Here is a 24224-nt window from a genome sequence, read left to right on the forward strand (position 1 = left end):
TTCCGTCTAGTGCATGGCTAGTGTCCACAACGGTCTAAAGAAGACATTGGATCTGGAATTCCAGATAGTTTGAGCCACTGTGTAGGTACTGGGAACTGAACTGGAGTCCTCTGAAAGAGAAACAAGTGTTCTAAATAACTGAGCCGGTTTGCTAGTTCCCACAGTAGCTTCTACTTCAACCTCTTTGTTTGTGTTTCTTCACAGTGTTGCCAGCTTCTAAAGTTCACATCTTGCTTTCTTTTGAATTCCCACATCTAGAGGAATGGCAGATAAGCAAATAGCAGGTACTCCACACATTTTTGTAGAATTATTGAATGAATGCTGAAGACTTATGGAAATGGAAAGGATAAACAATACCTAAAAATTAATGTTTATCATTTTTACTCTCATTCTGTACTTGAGTTATAGCTTCTGGGGCTGCAAGGCTCACTTATGTTTCTAGATCATGGGCAGATTCTGACCCAGGAAGTAGCATGCTACCTGAGCATGGCAGACACATCAAGGTGACACAGATTGCAGAATAGTGATCAAGGATTTGGATTGAGGGGTTCATTGTTGCAGTCTGAGTGAACTGGATCTATCACTGGGTTGCTAGGAAGTCAAGTTCCCATCTTGTGTTATTAAGAAGCACTCTGCATAATAAGCCCTAGACTTTCATCTCAATAATGTGGAGAAACATATGAGTAGACACTTGCATGATTAAAATATCAACACTAGACTGCTTTCTGCTTCCTGGAAGTCATCACCATGGAGACTCACCCACATGGGAGTTTCTATGTCTCATATTGCCCTGGCCAAAGACTCTCAAACAGAGATGAGAAGTTCTAAGTGTTTACAAACAGCTCTAGAAAAAGGTGGAAGCTGATACTGCAAACAGCAGATTTAGAAAGGAAGAAGTCTAACTTTCTATCATTGAAACAGAGCCAAAAGCTGAATGCTGGTTGCATGGTATCCGGATATGTTTTGTCAGCTTGACACAAACCTAGACACACCTGGGAAGAAGGAACTTTAGTTGAGGAGTTGCTCCCATCAAATTGGCCTGTGAGCATGTCTGTGAGTTATTTTACTGATTACTAATTGATGTAGAAGTGTCCAGCCCACCATGGGCAGTGCCACCCTTGGGCAGGTGGGCCTGGACAGTATAAGAAAGCTACCCAGAGGGAGCAAGCCAGTAAGCAGTGTTCTTCCCTGGTTTCTGCTTCAAGCTCCTGCCTCAAGTTCCTGCCTGACTTCTCTCCATAGTGGATTATAGCCACTTATAGTGGGTATAAGATGAAATAAGTCCCTTATTCCCCATATTGTTTTTGGTAATGGTGTTTACCACAGCAACAGAAAACAAACTAGTACACATGGCAATATAGGTAGCTCTCTCTCCTAGGATCAGCTGATGAGACCTGGAGGCAGATGTGCATTCTACTTCCCAATCTGAGCTTTTGCCCAGGTGAGAATAAATGCCATGAGAGAAGAATAACACTCTTCCAACTACAGTTCAGTGGCATAAAGTCCACCAAGCAGATATGAAATGAAGAGAAACACATCTATGATGGTCTCTGTTTAACAGACAGGATGGGTTTCAATCAGCTCCATAGGTTGGGGACTAGCTACCACCTTCAAAGTCTTGCAGCTTCTTCAAGCTAAACAACATGAATGGCACCTGGGGTTCAATGTCTTTCTGCTAAGCTAGAAAGAAGCCACACTTGAAAAAAGGCTATGAAGAAAATGAAATGTCACTTTCAGCCCTATTAATCTAAAGTCATAGATGGTAGAAGGGCTTGGGTGCACCGAGGTTCACCTCTGCCAGCCTTTCTCCCACCCAGTCCACACCTACCACGCATTTTCTTACTTCTTTCCTCATCAAGTGATAAATAGTTTATCCAGGAATTGTGAGAAATTCATGTTCTCTTTTAAGGAAGTTGCTGATTTGCAGTTTTCTGTGGGACATTGTTCCTAATGATTAGAAAATGTGTCCTGGTTTTACTACACTGAGCACTTTGGGGACATCATCTTTGTGGTCTTTCTCCTGGCAGCAGGTGGTCACGACCACAGCAGTCAGGGTGTACAGAAGGCCATTTCACCTCTGGTTTACAGCCGAGTTTGAAAATATAATGAGACAAATCTAATACTCAAAGACAATGCCAATTTGCTTTCTAGTATGCAAAATGAGACTTCAGATTGGCCTGGGCCATGTTGTCATCTCCCCATAGGTCTTTGCCCACTTGGGCTCTTAACCTGTTTATGGTAGTGACTGGGAAGGAAAGACACCACAATGAACAAAATCATGACCAAACTAAAAGTTTAAAGTACCAGAGGCATGGCATGATTTTTCACTACATAAGTGAATGCCACGAATGTTATCTGAAGTCAAATTTGTGACCAGGAAGACCAAACTGGGGTGGGGAGGAAAAGATTACTTCATAGGACAAAAGCAGGGACAATAATTGAGAGGCAAGAAGGCAGTCCTAAAATGTATATGTCTTCCTTAAGCAAGTCATAGGTTGACATATCCCTGTGCAATTGTCCTGTTCTGCAGACAGCCCCCTTCCCTGTTTGGGCAATTGTGGTGAGAAAAGACAGAGAAGGTACCTATTGGTAAAGTTTCTGAATGCCAAGAATGTGGATAATATCTCAAGGCTTCTCTAGAGATAATTAAATCCAACCAGCCTGACACAAACCTAATTATTTTCTGACAAAAATAAATGAAAAAGAAGATATTGGCATCCGAGTGTTCTCCACAATCCTGGCTTCTATAAGAATGAGAAATGAGATCTGCAGATGATGAAAAGAGAATAAATGAGTGAAAATTCTTTAAAAGGAAGATATGCCATGTAAAGGCAATAGTCAATGTCATAACCTAGGCTAGGGCAAGATGACTAAGCAAGGGACACGATACATTCAGCTCTGTGAGGGAGAAGATGAACAGGAGAGCCTGAGCACTAGAGAAAGCTGGCATTCCATTTAAAAAAATATAGTAGGAGTACATATTGCAGCACAAACAATATATATGTATATACACATATACACAAATATCTTTATATTATTTGCAAATAAAACCATTTTCTTCTTTCTTTTCTTGAAACCTAGGAACCAGCACCCTAAATATTTGTTCCATGTTTTTCTTTAATGCACATTTTACAGAAGTTTGGTAACAGAGACAGTAATTCTTACTTTTTGATCAATGTATTTGTTGTCTTCAGCTGTGGGCCGCTTGGGATTATCAGATGATGAGGAAGAGGTGGTGGGGAGGATTCTGAAGAGACAGCAGGTATCCTGTTGCTGGCGGTCAATGAACTGCTTCATGAAGCTTTCCCTTTGTGAATGAGGTACACACATCAGGCATTATTCAGGAAATGGAGCCAGAGGTGGCATTTCACAGAGACCAGGAAGCAGTGCAGAAGATCACAAAAAACAAGATGTGTCATACCAAGGGAAATGGTTAGATTTAATTATCAAAATATTTAACTTAGAGAAAGCTTCCTGAATCCTTGAAAACTCCTGCTTAAAAGCACAATGTCCCTGAAATAGCTTAAAAGCAAGGGTATCCAATAATTGATGGTGAGATTTGAACCTAGTATGGAAATGAGATACTTTATTTTTCTCCTAAGACTTGAAAGAATTAATTCATCTTTCCAAACTTCTATTCATTATAAAGTCCTTGAGAGATAATTTTACATTTAAAGACTCAAAAGGAAAAGACTTCATCTGATCTCCAAAACTTGGTGAAAAATTTAAATAACATTAATGCAAGTAAGCAAAGTCAATTAACTTTAAAAAAAGATTAGAAACACAAATATGTCACATACTACATAGAGACACTTGGTCACCAATAGGCTGGATGCAAATGGTAGTACCATAAGATTGCATTGTATCACCTAATGGTGTAATAACCACCATAATTTGCATCAATATATCTTCTGATGTTGACAGAATGGTGAAAACGTCTAAAGAGTCATTGCTCAGAACATATGTCAGTCATTAAAAGTGACAAGATGGTCTTTTTTTTTTTTTTTTTTCGTGACAGGGTTTCTCTGTGTAGTTTTGAGCCATTCCTGGATCTCGATCTGTAGACCAGGCTGGCTTTGAACTCACAAAGATCCGCCTGGCTCTGACTCCCGAGTGCTGGGATTAAAGGTGTGCACCACCACCGCCCGGCTGGATGGTCTTTTTTAAATTTGCATTTAAAGTGTTTGGCATAATTTCATACTTCCATAATCCCTCACCAAGACAAATAAATAGAAAATTTGATATGATTCTGATTGTTTTGGAGCTACCCATCGGAAGACTAGCATTTAATTATGAAAAACAGGCTCTTCAAAGCACCTTCTGTATGCATTTGTTTATTAGGAAGGCGAAGCTGATACAGACTGAATCAGTTGGGTATAAATGCTATGCTTCTTTTAACCAGTAGGAGGCAGATTACACTGTGACCGGACTGCCATACACACAAAGGCTGCTGTCACACAGACACCTCTCAGCATTGAGTGCCAGATGAAGACACAGTGCTTGGATCCAGTCCACCCTCTTACACACTCTGAGCAATGTTCATCCTGTCTGTACCTGGGAGGTGTAATCACTGAGGAGTACCTAGAGGGAGGCCGGGACAGAAGCTGGTGCCTCACCTGCCTCTCCTCTTAAGAGATTGCTCACAAGACTCAGGCTTTGTATGACAAAGGCAGGGAGGAGAGCATTCAAACACGATCCCAAACCCACCCACATGCCAGTCTGAAAGAAGGACTGAGGTAGGCTTCCGAAGTTAAGCCATGTAGTCGAAATACATAATCAAAGAAACAATTCAATACCTGATCTTAGGAACTGTAAAATCTGAAGGAAGTTTTGAGATTTTCACCATTTGCGGTCTGTTTGGGAATTTTTCAAAGATTCTCAAGCGTAAAGGGAGTTTTTCTTTGGTGTCCGCATTTGCTTCGCTTTGCTTTAACTAAAGGGTGTGGGAAGGAGAGAAAAGAGAATTCCATTGAAATGAACAGTTCAGACTTGAGAAAATAACATGTAATTACACATACAACCGGTGGATGGCAGCAAAGTCCCACCAGCACACCACACAATAGTCCCTCAGATTGTTCTCTGCAACAGGGAAATGACAAGTTAACACCAAATTAAACCAGTTTTTAAAAAAAAAAACCCAGAAGAAAGCTTTGTTATTGTGCTCCCAAAGATAAATCTCCTTTTATCCCATGCCATACATTATCGTTTGCTTTTTACTTATGATTAAACATTCAATTTATTTATTTATTTATTTATTTATTTATTTATTTATTTTTTCCGAGACAGGGTTTCTCTGTGTAGCTTTGCGCCTTCCTTAGATCTCGCTTGGTAGACCAGGCTGGCCTCGAATTCACAAAGATCTGCCTGCCTCTGCCTCCCGAGTGCTGGGATTAAAGGTGTGCGCCACCACCGCCCCACTCAATTTATTTTATACACAGACATGGTAGAAGTAGCAAGGACTTGCAAGTAAGCTAAAGTTTATGTGTAGCCAATGTAGAATTACAAACAATTTTTTGTCTAGAATTCAATCCATGCTTTCTTATCCCCCCGTCCCCCACTCTTTCCAGTGCTAGTTTTTCTTGGGAACTCTCCTCATTTCTTTTTGCTTCTCAAGAAGACCACTCTGAATTGCAGTTAATCTCTCAATGATCTCTCAATATCTTCTCTGATTTCTGTCCCTCTCCAATCTGTAAGACTGGTCCTACTAATTGAGATGAGAGGGCATCAAAAGCGATTTGCTTATGGCCCCCTTGTGAAATGTCCTTTTATTTTAAAATGACAAAGTTTTGATCAGGATTGTGGAAATTAGCAGAAGTCAAGAGAGCTTTGATAAACAGAAAGGATGGACAGGGTATCTCTTACAGAGATGAAAACTGGTCAGAAGGAACAGAAATGCTGCATTTGGACACTAGACTTCAATTCCAGTGATAGCTGGCTCAGCTTCCATCTGATCTGCAGTGAATAGCAAGGTTGTGGGTGCTCATTTCTAGTTTTCTCATCTTTCACTGTATATGATTATTTCATTTTAATTTTGTAAAATATGTATTATCTTAACTATGCATACATCTACTAGATTTTGTGAATAGCTTTTGATATGAGAAGGAAATCTTATTCAGGGAGAGGGCTACTGCTGTTTGCTGTCCTTCAGTACCGTGATGTATGCAGAAGACATGTATATAATGTGATGGTTTTTTGATAATGTTGAAGATGGTAAAGCCATAGTACCCAGCCACAAAATAAAAAGCACAGGCATTTCCATGTCACGGTAATAAGAAAAATGAAGGTTTATGAAAAAGTAACTGATTTCTAACTTGTTACTGATATAGAATTGGTGAAAAATTTGCCAGTGTAAGTTGGGTCCACAGAGAAAGAAAAAGCTGCTGACTTATTAAGGCAGACCAGACAGCAAAGGCAGGCAGCGACAGCATGCCAAAGCCTGATAAGATGGATGACACTGAGAGGCACTTGCTCAGTTGCGTTTGCTGACTCATTTGTTTAGATTCTTGTGCTGTCACTTGTAGAACCAATCCCATAAGCCAGATTCCATGAAAACACCAAGGCTATACAAATAAAAGGGTGTCTGTGTTTTCCCTCTCTCAGCCCACATCATAACCCATAACCTAAATAGCTAAATAAACAGTTATCTATAAAAGATAGTGGTTACCCTGGAAGAGAAAAGACCAGAGTGCTTGGGAACACAAGGCAAGAGTGAAGACAGAAATAAAGCAAAGTAAGTCAAAGTATTATTTCCCCAACTCTGATAGTCATTTTAGGCAGCAGAATGACTGTGTGTGACTAAGTTGGCTGCCAAGGAGGGTCTGAATTGTAAGAGACACCAAGGCAAAGGTTACATTGGTCAGAACATCTCACCAAAATGAAAATTCTAAGACCTTCCTAAAACCATCTTTGTCTGCCAGCTTCTTCCGTCCTCACCAGAACCTCCCGACTGAGCTTTTACTCCTAAGTCAGCCCCTGGTCACCCATTTCTCCATTCCATGGTTATAGAAATGTCAATTTTGACCTTAAAACCTTTCTGTTGTTACTCATACTTTTAAAGCAAAAATGATCAAAACCTTCCATTTGGACTCAGAGTCATACTTCCCTCCTATCTACCCCTGTAGTTTTAGTTTACTGGATGTTCTCATTGTACGCCCCTTTAGACCCATGAATTTACAATACTTCATCCCTTTGAGGCCCTCTGCTGGGCCCCTCTCCCTCTTTCTTTCTTGAACTTTTACTTGTTTTCAGGATTTTAGTTCCTCATGCAGTTCTTCAGAGAATCTTTCTCTGACCACCACATCGTGCCCCTTAGGAGATCATAGCATGTAGGGCTGGGCCACAGAATGATGCTGTTCACGTGTGTCAAAACAGTGAGAAATCTTCAGTTTCTTCAGGTTCATTCTAACACACATTTTTATCAGTTTTCTAGGCTGCTGTAGCAGTTATCAAAAGACTCGTAACGCCATAAAACAGAAGCTACCAACTCCCCCAGTATCAATGAATTAATTTCCCAAATGAGGCTTCCCCTGAGCCCTGCTTCCTCTGAGGGCTCCAGGGAAAGCTCGCCTTCCCTATTTCCTAACTTCCTACAATTCTCTGCAGGCTTGTGGCTCATTTCCTCCACCTCTATTTCCAGTGCCACATGTTTCTCTAATAAGGAATGTAGACATCAGATTCAGGACTCACTCTCATCCAGAATGATTAACTGTTTTCTTCCAAGTAAAGTCTCATTCTGAAGCTCAGTTTTGGGAGATACTTAAACCTATCATACATTCCATCATTTCAAATAGTTTTGTCTCACGTAAGCCTGGCAAGCTCTTTTTCTAAAAGAGTGAGGCCCGAGGGCTGGGAAGCTGGTGGAGTTTCTTTCGTCACATTCATCCTATCTGGGTCCTGGCATAGTGGTTAACATGAAATTAGCTAAGAAAACAGCCACTGCAGTGGTCCAGAGGGTGCCTGGACTGGTCAGTCTACTCTGATGACCAGCCTAGCAAATAACCTAGCCTTTGTCCAGTGACTGATGGAGGCAGATGCAGAGATCCACGGCCAGGCACCAGGCTGAGCTCCAGGAGTCCAATAGATGAGAGAGAGGAGAGATACTGCAGGCGAGGGACGTCAAGATCATGATGGGAGGACGTGCAGAGATGACCGGCCACACTGGTGGAAGCCCATGAACTGTGGACTGGTGGCTGTGGAGCCCCCATGGGACTGGACTAGGCCCTCTGGATCCAGAAGACGGTTGTTTGGCTTGAACTGTTTGGGAGGAACCGAGGCAGGGGATCAGGATCTGTCCCTGGTCTATGGGCAGGCTTCTGGAATCTGGTGCCTTTGGCATGACACCTTGCACAGCCTTGGTGCAGTGGGAAGGGGCTTGGACCTGCCTAGGCTCAGTGTGCTGGGCTCTGCTGACTCCCCATAGGAGACCTCAATTTGGGGGATGTTGGAATGCAGGGTGGCTTGGGAAAGGGGACTGGGGATTGGGAGGAGGGAGGAGGGGGTCTGTGGATAGTATGTGGAGTGAGTAGAAAATTTCTCAATAAAGAAAAATGAAAAAAAAAAAAGCTGGAAGCCTAAAATGTCCAGAATAAAAAATTATTTGAAGAAATAAAAAAAAGAAAATAGCCACCGAATAAATAGCACTAAGTGGGTGACAGAGAGAAACTCTCACAGACAATGAAGAAGAAAAAGAAAGCCTGGTAGGGCAGAGATGTAGATGGTATCTATTCGTCAATTGTGCAGTATAACTTTTCTGGTGTAGCATGTAGGAACTCTCCATTTGCAGAACTGAATAAAGTTGGACTCTTGTGGCATTTAACTGGTCATGATGTTTGTAACTGACAAGCTGATAAATGTCTGGATCATGTTTAGATTGACACATTTTTGTCAGCAGCATGATGGGGATATGTCAAATTATAACTAATCATTCTCTAGGACACAGTGATCACTACAGTAGGCTAAAAATATTTTTAAAAGTCTTGCTTCCATGTTTTAAAAATGAATCTTATGGAATTCTAATTTGCATTAGGGATATTACTATTCCCAAGAGCATTTAAGCTCCTTAGGGGCTAGATTCCACTTTTAAATTTCCTTTTCATAGCACCCCCCCACCCCCAGAGAGTGAAAATAGAATATGGTTGGAAATACATTAAAGCTCAACAGGAATTGGTCATTGAGCTACAAAACTACAAAGAGCAATGGCAAAGCTCTTGTGAATGACTCAGAACATTCTCTGTGGTTTTACAAATCTTCCTCTTAATGGTGAGAACCAAGGCTGCTCAGATATGCATCCAAGTCTGGAGAAGAAGGCAAGGGGAAAAGTTGGCTGCTTGCACAGGTACAGTGAATTTTGCCTCCTATGAGCAGGAATAGCACCTTCCGTAAGTGCCATGAGCCCCTTCTTTTCTTATACTCCTCCATGGGCCTGTTCTGGCAGGAGTTGTATACTGCAGCCATGCCCTCATGTCTATGGCAATGACATTTGTGAGACCTGCCTGTAAACCTCCCAAATGCCCATCAATAGACCAGAAAAACAAACCTTGATCTATTTAAACACTTGAAATGAATGAGATCCACCCTAATATAAAATGTGGTTAAATTTTATAGTGCAGTATTGAGGGCAAGAAGCCAGACATAACAAAAGAGGATATATTGGAAGACAAGGTTGTAAAGTCAGCAAATAGACAATACTATTTTATATTGCTAATTTTTGGTGAGGTCAGTGTTCTAGGGGCAAGTAGAAAACAATGGACAAATAGGTGTAAGTTCAAATGGTTTCCAAGGTACAGTTGTCTTGATCTGTTCAGTTTGGGTGCATTATTTTTGGAAAACATCCATTTGGCATACAGAACATCCCACAGCACCTGTGTTTATTTCAGTTCAATGAAAAGCTTAAAAGTGGACAGATGATACATTTGAACAAAGTCATGTAACTTCTATTTCCTCGTTATCACAACCTGACCATTCTGACTTCCCTAATCCACAAGCTTGACCAAGACACAAACAAAAGGAACAAGATGGGAATTGGAGCCAGGCGGGGGGTGGGGTGTGCTGGGGGCGGGGTGTGCTGAGGGCGGTGTGTGTGTGTGTGTGTGTGTGTGTGTGTGTGTGTGTGTGTGTGTGCTGGGGGCAGGATGTGCTGGGGGTGAGGGAGATCAAGGTCACCAGATCAGATAAAAGTACTTAATGGTACTTTGAAATCTCTCACAAAGTTAATTAACATTCGGTAAAATGATATTCTACCTCTTATCCTAACTTTTCATTCTTTCTTGTCCACACACATTTTCTCAAAACAGGTACACTTTGATGCAGATGAATGACTAATATCAGTAAAAGGACTAGATATGAATTAAAGATTGTTAAACTATTCCCTCTCCAATGCAAGGTTTTTAAGATAAAGTAATTATAATTGTAAATGACTGATAAAATTTAAAATATCTGAAGCCTCAAGGGGAAGACACAGTGCAGAGGACTCTGAGATTTTCCTCTTCATGTTGAAAACCTAAGGTAAAGAATGGCACTCCGGAGGGAGTTGATAATGGTTTCAACTGAGCAAGAAGTCTGCCTGCAGTCCACAGAGCATATGATTGCTTTGTGACAGGCTTACATGGCAAAAGAGAAAAAAGTGCATTTGGAAAAAAAAATTACAACCAAAGAAATAAACAAGTTTCAAACCTTGAGCTTTAATATATATAAATCTAAGCTTTTGCTCTTCCACAGCTGGGCATCTGTTAAGCTGAGATATCATTGCACTAGTTGGATGGCTGAGAGTCTCTGCTTTCCCAGTCCTCTCAAGAGAGTTCAGGCATAATTGTGCTGCATGACACATACCCTGTTCTGCCTCATTGCTTCCATCACCCTGTTTCAGCCTGTGCTTTCTACTGCTAAGGGACTCAAACACTATCCCACCACATTTCGTTTCAGAACACCGTGACAATTAGCTGAACTGGAGGAGTGCATTAATGTTTGTTGTAAGTTTTGGTGTGATTTTTCTAAAAGAAAATAATTTAGAAAATACCTAGAGTTGTGAAATATTCTCATTTTCAAATCAAATCCTTGCTGGATGAAGGGGGTTGTGCATAGATGTGTGAGTTAGTACAACTGAAGAGTAGCCATTAGCTGTTCAGAATATGAAAAATCATCACACTGTGTTCACACAGGAATGAAAAGGAATCCCTCCTCTAAATTATGGGATTAAAGTACAGCTGGATTCTCCATGCATCTTTACCTGGTGGTGGTGTCTGGATCTTTTGCATCCACACTGACAGCAATTCAGAATGCAGGATCTTTATGAACTACACATCATCATTTTTCAAGGGGCTTCTCTAACTAATTTGTTTGCACAAATTTTATAACCCTAACGAAATGGCTTCTGGATTAAAACAGATGGTTTAGATGGGGTAAAGAGCAAACATGTTGGTTTTTAATAATGTGTGTTACCATATATATTTGATATCACACAAAGTGGCAATATTGTACATGTCACAAATGTTTACTTAAAATATTTTCTGCTAATTTCCTTCTTTTACAAAATCTTTAGTAAATTCAATGCTTCCGAAGTCAAATGTACTTTTATTACCTTGGTGCATAAATTCAAGGCATCTGTATTAAATTGGAAGGCTCATTTCTCAGTTGGTCTATGGCTACATTTCTATATGATAGCTGTTACCTAAGAACGTTCACAATAATTTTAAAATATGGATGAATTAGTTGTATGTGATATGTATTTAAATTAATATTGTTTTTATTTTTTATTTATATGTATGTGGTGTGTGTGTGTGTCTGTTTTTATGTGTGTGTGTGTGTGTGTGTGTGTGTGTGTGTGTGTGTGTGCGTGTGTGTGCGCGCGTGCGTGCGTGTGGGCACTTATGCATGTGGTTATTCTCAAAGACCAGAAGGTGACATCAGATTCCTTGGAGTTGGAGTTACAGGTGTTTCTCAGTCACAAGAGTGCTGGGAGCTGAACTAGGATCTCCTACAAGAGTAGCAAGTGCTCTTAACTGCTGAGCCATCTCTGCAGCTTGTTTATATGAAATCTGACACCCCAAAATTCTCTCAGTAATTTCATATTGTGAACTAATTAGTTGAATGTGATTGTTTGCTTTTCTGTCTCCCTAGAGGTTCTGATTTGTTGCCCATGCATCCATATGGCAGGCCTGGCAAGGAAGTGGGAAAGAGCTGGGTCACCAGGGACTGAAGTGTGGTTCTGCACTTGCTGATTTAAGAGCTCAGCAGAGCACTTAGGAAGAACACTGGCATTAATATCACCTTATGACATCTCTGAGATGTTTACTTTCATGCTCTTTACACTGAACTTCAGATCTTACAAGCTTTAAATGTCCTTCAGAAGGTGTGAAAAATATTTCTAGCAGCTTTTACTGGTTGGTAAGAGGAAAAAGGAACTTTAAGAGTAGACTGCCTTGTTGAACTGACCACATGAATTGTTCTTAGATTATCATTCATTAAAAACCCATTAATGCAACTAGTTATCCGTTAGAGAATTGCTGATAAGTCAAAATTGCTTTTATCTGTTTTTTTTCTTACAAATCTCAAAACCTCCATTTTACATTAGATTTCTTTTTTGTTAGTCAACACAGTTGTTTCCATTTAGGAACTGACTGAGTCATAGAAATATACTCATTGTGATAAAAATGCACTGCTTTCCTCTACATCAGATGAAACCACAATAGGATTTCATGTAATCAAGATACTTGGTTCATATTATTAGATGAATATTCCAGTAAGAGGGGAGAGCCAAGGTAAAGCCTTTACATGTGTACTACACACACACACACACACACACACACACACACACACACACACACACAGCATATGTAAAGGTATTTGTACAATTGCCACCTCATTTTTTGTTATAAAATATATAGTATAGTTTTTTTCAACTTGATACAACCCCAGACACACTTTGGAAGAAAGAATCTTAACTGAGGAGTTGCCTTTGTTCAACTGGCCTGTGGGCATGTCTGTGGGGACATTTTTAAAATTGTGTAGGAGGCCCCAGTCCACTGTGTGGAGTACCATGCCTGGCTTGTATCAGAATGTTAGCTGAGCAGACCAGAGAAAGCAAACCAATAGGCAGCATTCCTCTCTGTGTTTTGCTTTGACTTCCTGCCTTGTCTTCCCTCAATGGTCAACTGTAACCTCTAAGATGAAATAAACCTTTCCTTCTTTGAGTTGGTTTTGGTCATGTGTTTATTGCAGCAGCAGCAACAGCAGCAACAACGGCAGGGACATTAACTAGGTCACACAAGCAATAGCATATCTTAGTAAATGGTAAAAGATAAGGATGTGGAATTGAGCTTCAGTTCAGTTTTTAAATTCCTAGGCATTTAGGATTTCAATGCTCTCAAATGAAAAATGAGGATTATCATTCTTTTATATAAATGCTAGATATATAAATGAGACAGACTATTGCTTGTAATCTGAATCACTCCGGAAATGTACTATACAAACCAAGCTATCACTGTGCCAAAGTAGTTGTGGACTTTACCAGAAGATGAATTCATCTGAAAGGGGGCTGTATAAAGAAGACTGCATAGGTGCTCTCCATCTCTCTCCCTTGTCCTCCTCTCTCTGTCCCATTTCTTCCTCTTTTCTGAGGTGAATGATTTCTTTTTTAAGATTCCTAATTGTAAACAAAGATGGAAATAAAAACACCTTTTTCCTGATCGTGTCTCCCTTACTGTTCTCCTAACCATGCCAAACTGACTTCTTTGAGAAGATGCCCACATGCTGTCTGCTTTGTTCTGCACTCTGATCTCACCATAACCCTCAGGAGAGTTCCTCCAGGCTCTTTCTTTGTGGGTAACTTCAGGGTAACATGATGATGCAGTAGAGATGCCCAAATGAAGCTCCCTAAGCACACTCACTGGCTTTTGACTTAGTCTTCCTTTAAATCCCTCCTTCAGAAGACCGCACCCCCCTCCCTGTCCCCAAATCAAAAGAAACAACATTGTGCTTCTCTGGCCCTTAAAGTAATTCTGGGACTGACATTTATATGCAGAAGTGCGGGTCCTTGGAGCATGACCTTAAATGTCCCCCATTGCTGCACCCTTTGTGCCCCGACCTTGTTGGCTATATCTTCCGTTGTTGTACCTGCTTCTCGAAACCCCCAGAGACCACAAAGGAGCCAGTTTCTAATGAAAGCACATAAGGGTCCTTTTCCTATCAGGTTCAACCTGGGCCACCACCAGACAGATAAAGGGAAATGCAACAGTAGCAGCAGACCCAGGGGTAGAGGGTTTTATAGGGAAAAACTGCAAGCCAGGGATCACATGTTTTGGCAATTCAGGATTGGGTAGAAGGAATATGGGGCAAGGTGATTTTTTGAAACTGTTGGTCTAGACTGCTGGTGTGAAACCACATTTGAAACTATTGGGTTGTACTTTTGGTGGGGAACCACAACTTACTCAGCAGGATTATCTGGATATCTTCAAGGGCCATGAACCACAGACAGAACGTCTGCAGGAGCATACTGCACTGTATCTGTTGAGTTGTCAAGGTGCATTCCTGAGGTCCTTCCTGGAACTGAGTACAGCAGGTGGTCTAAGATGGTGGCCCTACTCTAAAATAGGTTCTGTATTGCTTTCACACCATTCAGTTCTGTCCCTGTGACTTTATAGGATGTTACTTGCTCACAGCAGCTATACCTTCCTTAATGTAAGTCTCAAAACTCCTCCCTAAACCATCTACTACAGGAATATTCCTCAGAGAAGCAATTGGAGGTTGGGCAGTAAACATGGGGGCTGGATATTGCCCTTAGCACTTTGCATGCTAATATTATTTAATCCTTACAGCAGCTCCCAGGAGTAGGCTTCACAATCAGTGCCATTGTCATATCATGCTGTGGGTGAGGGCACAGGTACAAGGAGATCAAATCAGTTCTGCTGAGTCACCCACAAACCTTCTGATTTCTGAACGTAAATTTCTCCAAACTATCTTGCTTCCTCCAAATCTTGTTCCTATAGAACAGACAGACTGCTGTTTCTTCAATTCCATGCCTGCCAGTCCCTTTATATAGAATTCTCCTTTCCACTTTACTAACAAAATTAATCATTTCTGACATTTCTTCAAGCTTGTGAAGTCTAATCTGAATCAGGCACATCTTCCTCAGTGGTCTTAAATTCCATCTTGCTGGCTGCACTCTGCACTATACCTTTCTAATAATGCACACTTTTCTCCTATTGAGATAACAACTTTTTAATGAGTGAAGAACTATTTGTGGCCCATGCTGAAGAGGAGAAGAACACATTGGTGATGGCTGAGGTGGACCATTGTGCTTTTTCTTATCACTGTTATTCTTCCCTGGATTTCCTTATAATGGAAAGTCAGTCATACTGACCTATGATATCAGTAAGTTCAAAAGAAAAATGGCAAATCATTGGATTTTCTTTGAGAAACAAGATCATCTAAAGCATTGGCTCTCAATAGAGTATGTGTTCCCTCTGTTTAAGACTGAAATTACATTAAAATAAGCTAAACAGGACCTATATACAAAATTAAGCTTCTTATATGAAGCTTTATATACTATCATTGAACAAGGTAACATTATTTTGACTTTGACATGTCAGGTTATATTACTTACCATCGAAAATTCTTGACCTACTTTTGAAAGCACACTATATTTTTGAAATAATTTTTAAACTTATTTAACAATTACAAAAAGCACAAAACATTTCTGTATGTCCTTGATCCATATTCTTCTTAAAATTGCATCTTATGTAACCATGGAACATTTTCCAAATCCTGAAGTTATCCTTAGTTGTGTACCCTTAATTACAGTGAAGCGGTTATTTGGAATTGCCATGTTTTTGCACAAAGGCCTCTTTCTTGTTCTAAAATTCCATCTAGGACATAGCACTCTCTTCCATGGCCATGTCTTCTGTCCTCCTTATTGCTGTATCAATTACTCCAATTTTCCCTGTTTCATTGATGTTGATGGCCTTGAAGACAACCACTTGGGTAGTTTTCTAATTACCTCTTAATTTCTGGATGTCTGATGTTTTTCATGGCAATGCTGATGTTTTGAAAGTTTTGTGCAGAATACTATAGAAATAGTATACCATTTTTACCACACTTGGAGGAATATGAAACCAATATGCCTTACCATAGATGATATAAACTGCTGTTACCTGGGTAAGCTGATGTCAGCTAGGTCCCTTCACTGTAAGGTTATATTAACTAAGTGCTAGTTACTAACTCCAGCTGTCACTTGGAATAGATCAATTTAGCTTTGTGTCTTTGAAGGTAGAGACAGCATAGAATTTACAGACTTGTGAAGATTGCTGTAATAATTTAAAAATATGTCTGAGTGGTCTTTCTTTTAGGTCATGCAAATACTGCTTCTCCTTAGGGTTTTTGCTCTGATTTTTGCACCCACCAGCTGAGCAGGTCTTGCCTATAGCAACAGCTTGAGTATCCTCCTGCTTTCTTGTTTGGTTATTTCTGTTTCTCCACACTTCTGAGAAAAAAGAAGGCCATTTCTTCTATTTATTTAGTTAGTTATAGACTTGTAGCTTTTTCATTCTTTCAGTGTTTTTGAAACTGGGTCTAACTATGAACATGAACTCTTAGGTGAATCCTTGGGGGATAAATCAGTATCAGTAATTTTTTAATGCTCATCTTTCTGGCACTGGTGGTGTGTGTGTGTGGCCATTCAAAAGTATTCTCTACTCTTCATACATATTTTTTTTACCCACATTCATATTCCCCCCTCTCTTTCTCATTTTCTTATATCACACAGTGCTGGGCCCAGACCTTAGCATTAAGTTTCCTCTTTTGTTACTGGTGTACACAGTTCCCTCTCATTTAAGGAGCAATATGTTTCAAAACCTTCAGTCAAGTTTGAAAGTACACATAGTAAGCTACCCCTAATATACTGTGTTCTCCTACATATACACATCTATGCAAAAGTTTAATTTAGAAATTAGGTACAATAAGAGACAAATTATAGAAACTAGTAATGAAACAGAACAATTATAATAATATAATTGTATAAAAGGTGTCACTCAAAATATCTTACTACATTTTACCTTTTCAGTTAAAGGAAGCACTCTACAGATCATCTTGGATGTCTGAATTGACAACATCATTACTTGTGCTTTGAGCCTGTGATTAAATATGTAAGGTGTACTAGAACACAGGCACTGCAGTTCCTTAACAGTCTGTATGGCCTGTATGAAGACTGAATTGGCTGGCTGCTAAATTACTGATGAGTGGGTAATGTATACAAACTGGGCATACTGGACTAGTGGATGATCCATGTCTGCAGTGTAATGGGACAGGATAGAGTGGGATGGCCGGAGACTTTACCACATTACTCAGAGGATCAAGTACTTTAGAACTTATGAGTTGTTAATTTTAGAAATTTTCATTTAATACTTTTGGTCTGCAGTTGACTTTGAATAACTCAAATTAAGGGAAGAGGAACTACTGAAAGAGGACTACTTACTGTATTATTGCTATTATGTTTTCTTGTTCTCAGGAGAACTATGGCAAGCATGTGTGTAATAAACTCATGCATAGGTGTCTATATTTAGTTTTGTTTATGTTTACTTACATGTGTGCATGTACCTTGCAGAACTGTGGAACCATATACATGTATATATCCACTTATCTATCAGTCATCTGTCTATCTATCTATCTATCTATCTATCTATCTATCTATCTACCTACCTATTCATATTTCTGTTCATCTATCATCTGTAATCTCTCTTAAAATAAACTGAGCTCATACCATTACTCTACTCCAGTCTAGCTTCACATTCACTTTTTTTAAAACTCTACTCTTTGCTTATTTGTAACCTCTTTTTCTGTCTTCTTGATCTTCAGGAAGTTACCTGATTTGTTTCATCTTCCTATAAAGTTGTATCAAGGATGCTATAACAGATCTAAACAAAGCACATTAGGTTTGACTGGCCTGGACCCTAGCAGTGCTCTTTCCCTTTAAGTAATTCCTTTTCAGGTATCAATCACACATTTCTAAATATTATTCCTCAGAGTGCCTGCTGTTCATAGCAGAATTGTTAAAAAGTTTTGCATCCTTTGATAGAAGAGTTTATTAGATTCACTCTGAAAATTTACATTAATCAACATATTTTATGCAAAACAGAATGAAAATAGGGCCAACACTGAACAAAACAATATGTATATTTCTCATTTTTGAGAAACATTGTAAGACATTCTTTTATTAACATCAGAGTACACAATATTCATGCATGAGAAAGTCAGGGATCAGTTTGCCCTACTATGTTTAATAATGAGCAAGTTTAACCTAGAATATGAGGAAAGGTCAACAATGAAATCTTCCATCCTCTGCTACAGGAAAGCTGAATGACAGTAAAGGGGAAATAAAAGACTGATAGTTTCTGTAGCTTCTGGTTCAGCCTTGGTTATCATGAATTATTCTTATTTCAGATCTGACCCAATGCTTGTCTATACCCTTCCCTCCTGATAGCCACTTCTCTCAACTAGGCTGGTTATATGGAATCTTGCTGAGCTGGAATGCCAGTTGGACTGCCTGGTATAGTCACTGGATTAGAACACAATCTTTTTGATGTTCCAAGAAAGCATAGCAATGCTACCATGTGTAGCCTGGATATGACTAGAGAGAAAATCTTACCCAGAACATTAGTAACTGCTTGAGAATTAATAAATATTCTGAGACTAGTCCTGGGAGTACCATATCTTCTAGTTCTCTACTACCTTGGATGATTCAGAGGAGTTCTCAGTGACTACCATGAGAAATGCAAAATGGATGTGGGAAGCCAAAGGGCTTCTGTATAACCAGACTTGTATTTTCACAGGAATCTATGAAACAATTTTTCTTTAAGCTCTTCTGTTGCTTGCCTCTGCTAAGAAGCATCTCTCCATGTTTACATTGAACTCCCAGTGCTTGTCTATACCCTTCCCTCCTGATAGCCACTTCTCTCGACTACAATGGTCATCCAGGTGTGTGAAGTGAAAGAGAGCCTGTTGGCCATTTCAGCAAGGTCAAGTGTGTGCCCTTTAGGTGTAGGTCATCCAAGAGGGTAAGGCACATAATTCTAAACTTTCCTGTCATAGGAGAGCAAGATAAAATGACCCGATCAAAAATACACTGAGCCACTTGAGCATTCAAATAGTCATGAAATTCATTTCCAGAACTTTTAGAGTAGAAATCACAGGAAGGTAGTGAATTTTGAGAGCAAATTATGTAAATGGGAAGGAATGGATGCCTTTGCTGAATTTCATGTTCATTTTCACCCACACTCAAATGGAGAGCAAGATGTCTCATAGCATCTATTAATATAACCTAGGTTTTCATTAAGGAGAAAATTAAACATTGGCAAACTCATGCTGTTCTGAGAAACTGCTGCTAACACAGAACTCAGTCACAGCAGCTCCTATGCCAGAGCATGGCATGCAAGCCAGGGGCATCCATGGTCCAGCTTTTCATCCAAAATTGGCTGTCAAACTCTCCCTGATGATGATGATTATCTTGTTGTCTTCACTGGGTGCTGAGGTGTGAGAGAGTGGAGAGGTGTTAGCATATATCTAGTAATGAACAGGAGAGATGTTAAAGTTATTTATTTTTTCAAAAGTCTAGTACAGTATAAACACCAGCAAAAGAGAATAGACATTGGGCATAAAGGATAGAGCTGGAACCAATGAGTACAGCTAAATCCAGCTTCTAACTCCTTCCCAGAGGACAATATCAGATCTCCCAAGACCTTGTGAGAATCTGGATCTAAATTCCTATGGGTCCAGAAAGATAGCATAGATACCAGTCCAGAAGGAGGAAACAATCATACTAGACAATACACAGGAGTTAAGACCGACATCATCAAATTGAAAATGTCACATCACATCTATAGACACAGGCTGAGAAAATTAAGGATACTTAGGTAGTAAAGTCTATGTGAATATTTCAAAATCCTAGCAACTTCAAAGTGTGAAATGTTCCTGGCTTCATGCATTTTTACAAGGGATATTCAGCCTGTATTCAAATTAGACTCCAGAGTGGGAAAGTTATTTGCATATTCTTGTCTCCATTGAGCCTGATGCAGCATTTTGTTTATAGCAAGGACTCAAATATTTGATGAATAAATGAACAATCAGAAACTAGGAAGGCTTTGGGAAAAATGGGAATGTATTTGAACTATTTGGAAGAAAGAAGCAGATGGCTGCATGAAGCTTGAGTCCACAGAGGCAATCACATCTCACTAATATGCATGCTTAGTTAGTACTTAGGTCTGTCCAGGATAAAACTCATTCTAATGCCTCAGAACAGGTAATATAGCCATGGATGTGTGTGCTTATGATTAAACAGCTGTCAGACACTTCATAAGACTAAAAAACAATTGTCATGCTTTTGTCCTCAGAACCAGGACAATCTATTTTCCTATTGTCTATGACAGGAGCTGGAAAACAAAAGAATGCTGTTAGATTTCACTTTATTACTGCCTTGTTGTGTTCAGTGGTTGAGGGCAGAAAGCTCTTAAATATGTTCTGTTCTTGATTCAAGGGAGAAAAAAGAACATCTTTGGGGATCAGGAAGGAACACTTCTGTGCAGAGTTGAAGAATAATGTCCCCCGGTTTGGGCAAATTTTTACTTCACTCTTTACAAAACAAACAAACAACAACAGAACCATAATACACAAAACAAAACACTGAGATAATCTTGATCTAATAATCTTTCAGAATACTGTGAAAATCTCTATTAAATGTAATTTTTGAGGGGTGGGAAAATGGCTAAGTTAGAAAATTGCCTTCTACACAAGCAAGAAGGTCTGAGTTTAGATTTCCAGAACCCATGGAAAAAACTGGGGGTGGCAGCATACTTCTATACCCCCAGATGTGGAGGGTATGTGCATGGAGATAGGGTGATTTCCAAAGTTTATTGGCAAGCCAGCCTATCCAAGTTCAGTGAGAGACTCTGTCTGAAAAACTAAAAGTAGAAAGCAACTGAGAAAAGATAACCAGCATCAATCTTGGGCCTCCACATGCACACACACACACAGAGACATCTATTTTAACAAGTAAAGTGCTATTATAAACTTGAAAACATAGTCTGTGGTGGTATTGTGTTCCCCAAAATATTGTACACCCTAATAAACTTATTTGGGGTCAGAGAACAGAACAGCCACTAGCTACAGAGGCTAGAAAATGGTGGCACTCATGCCTTTAATCCTAGCATTCCAGAGACAGAAATCTGTCTGGATCTCTGTGAGTTCAAGGCCACATTGGAAACAGCCAGGCATGGTGACACATGCCTTTAATCCCAGGAAGTGAGCCTTTAATCCCAGGAAGTGAGAGCAGAAAGCAGAAAGGTATATGAGGTGTGAAAACCAGGAACTAGGCTGGTTAAGCTTCCGGGTTTCGAGAAGCAGTTCAGCTGAGATTCATTCTGGATGAGGACTCAGAGGCTTCCAGTCTGAGGAAATGGCAAGATGAGGTAGCTGTGGCTTGTTCTGCTTCTCTGATCTTCCAGTGTTCACCCCAATACCTGGTTTCAGGTTTGATTTTATCAATAAGAACTTTTAAGATTCCTGCTACAATAGTCTACAGTCTTAGGTGTAGAGTTCATTGTCAAGAGACTTTACTAACCAAGAACAGAGGTCCTGTAATGTCAGGGCACAAGACATAGATAATGATTACACAACAGTATCATTTGAAAACCATCTGAAATGTAATTTTGGAACAATTTATAGGAATCTTCTTTCATGGAAATCTCACACTGATAAACTTTTAGGGATTGATTCAAGGCAAAAAAAAAAAAAAAAGAAAAAGAAAAAAAGAAAAAGAAAAAACAAAAAGAAAATGGCCCTAATGCTCACCACCCTGCTCTCAGCTGGTCCTCTTGCTTCCAGTATTCAGGCATGGATCTTCCGAATTTTTGAAAGTTTTATCTTCAAGTTGGGAGAAGGAAGCTCTGAAATGTTCATTTCCCAGGGCTGAAGTTACAAAGTTCCCAAACTTGGGTAGTTTAATGGTGCAGATATTTACTGTCTTCCATTTCAGAGGCTGAGAATTTGAGATCAAGATGTCCCCAGGGTAAGTTCTTTCTGGATATTCTGGGGAGGGCCCATCTTGTGAGTTTCTCTAAGCTTTGAGTGACTTGGTCAATACTTGTTCCCTGTGGATGCTTGACTCCCAGATCTGTGTTTGTCATTACTGATGCTATCTCCGTGTATGTCTGTGTCCCTTCTCTTCCTACAGGGGCTCCAGTCAAGCTGTGTTTGAGTTCACTTTGGCAGTCTCATCATAACTTAATGATATTTACAAAGATGCTATTTCCAGTTAAATCACATCATAGGCACTTAGGTAGGATTAGAATACATTCTAATACAATATATTCTGTAGAAGAACTTTCTGAGGCCATGACTGAACACATATCAGGAGGAGACAATTCTGACAGCTTTATCTCCTGCTTTGATGAAACTTCTTGCATACACACTTAAAAATACCCTTTTTTTTGGTACAGATTTTGTATTTTTCCCCTTTGTTCCTTCCTTCATTCCTTTATTCCTTTCTTCCCTTCCTCCTTTCTTTCTTCCCCCATCCTTTCTTTATGTAGGGTATCATATGTCTCCTGAGTGCTGGGATTACAGCCTTGTGCCTCAATGCATAGTTTTGACCTCCATATTTCCAATTACCCTGATGTTGATGATTGACACCTCCAAATTCCAAGTTTCTTCTGTTACTTCTTGGCTTGAACTTTGGTCTAAATACTTCACAGTCTTAATGATTTCTTTCAGCCAATCTTATTGCTGTTCATGTTTAGATATGTCAACTTATTAGAAAAATGTCTAACACTGGTGATGGTATTTTAAACATATCAGATTAAATGTAATACATAAGATTATTTTGGGAGATTATGTAAAGTTCTGGGCTATGATATGTAAATTGACAAAGAAGAGTCTCTTCAATCAAAAGACAGAGTGGTCTCAGAGTGGACTTTGATAACATTAATAGCTTTGAGTAAAATGTGGTGCCTCCAAACTCTCAGCTACTAATAATTTCTAGGTTCTTTAGAGTATTAATCCTCTACCTTCTGGACAGCTGAATGCTTCCTAGAGCATCAGGAACCTAGCTACCAATTCCCCTCCAGCTGTGTATGTTCCCAGTGTGTTGTACAAATGTCATTCTTGGTGCATATTCCAGTGAGGAAAGGTTGGGAGCACTGTAGTAAATATGCTAATACTGTTCATATAATTAAGAACCTGCCAACAACTAGGTGACCCATTCAGAAATGTAGAGTGTGAGGAAGATGAGATATGGGAGCTGGCAATTCTGATTCACTTCCTCAGGTGTCATTCATGCCTCCTTTTCTGTAACCCACCTATACCATCCTAGTCTTGAAACTGCTAACATTAACCACCTTCTTATTGCTATGACAGTTGCTTATTTTAAATAAAAACACGAATTGTGGTAAACATACTTAAAAGAATTTACATCTTACCAGCTTTTAGCCTATAATTCAGTTGGTTCACACTGCTATCCCACAGACCTCTAAAACTTTCTCATTTTGCAAAGCTGGAACTTTGTCCCCATTGAACAACAGCCCTTTTATCCATCTCCAGTTTCTGGCAAGCAACTTCATATTGTGTGTCTATGGACTTGATTGCATAGATGCTCATTTAACCCATGTTAGTGAAACTGCACAGTATATGACTTTTTTTTATGACAAGTTGCTACATGAATTGTGATGACATCAGGGTATGTGTTGGAACCTCTGCTCTTTTAGGCTGCTTTCCTTCATGCCCTCTTTTTCTACCCTGTTTTATTGTTTTATTACTTCCTCTGCCTTCAGATCCTGTCATACCCCATGCTTGTGATGAATGTCCCTGATTTTACTAGCCATGTCTCCTGTCTGCTGCCCAAACCCCTTATTCACCATCACTACTGACTCCATTTTGATTACTTGTCAACTTTTCCACTATCTCATAAGCTATTTAAAGGTATAGACAGCTTCCTGTTGATGATACACATGTACGTGTATGTGTCCCTGTTGCTAACAGATTGAAGAGTTAATCTCTGCTCAACAACATCTCAATCATACCACCCTCTTCCACACCCACCCTCAAAAGTGAAGGCTGGATCATGAGTCTGATTATTACCTGTTTTTCTGTCTATACACCTGCAGGATGAGAATATTCTGATATCTAAATTTCCTACATATCTTCATCATCCCATGGTCTAGATGTTTCTCATTACTAATGAAAGAACT

General features: G+C 39.7%; 1 protein-coding gene across 1 annotated transcript in view; it reads right to left on the bottom strand.

The window, feature by feature from the left end:
• The window catches only part of Nalcn (sodium leak channel, non-selective), a 326188-nt gene that overhangs the window by 73359 nt on the left and 228605 nt on the right, over positions 1 to 24224 (bottom strand). Inside the window, exons 16-17 of the mRNA XM_036199902.1 lie at positions 4797 to 4933; positions 3166 to 3307 (exon numbers count right to left, since the gene is read on the bottom strand). Of these exons, the coding sequence (XP_036055795.1) occupies positions 3166 to 3307; positions 4797 to 4933 (279 nt within the window). The remainder of the gene's footprint in view (positions 1 to 3165; positions 3308 to 4796; positions 4934 to 24224) is intronic.

Source organism: Onychomys torridus, chromosome 9 (genome assembly GCF_903995425.1).
Source record: "Onychomys torridus chromosome 9, mOncTor1.1, whole genome shotgun sequence".
NCBI lineage: Eukaryota > Metazoa > Chordata > Mammalia > Rodentia > Cricetidae > Onychomys > Onychomys torridus.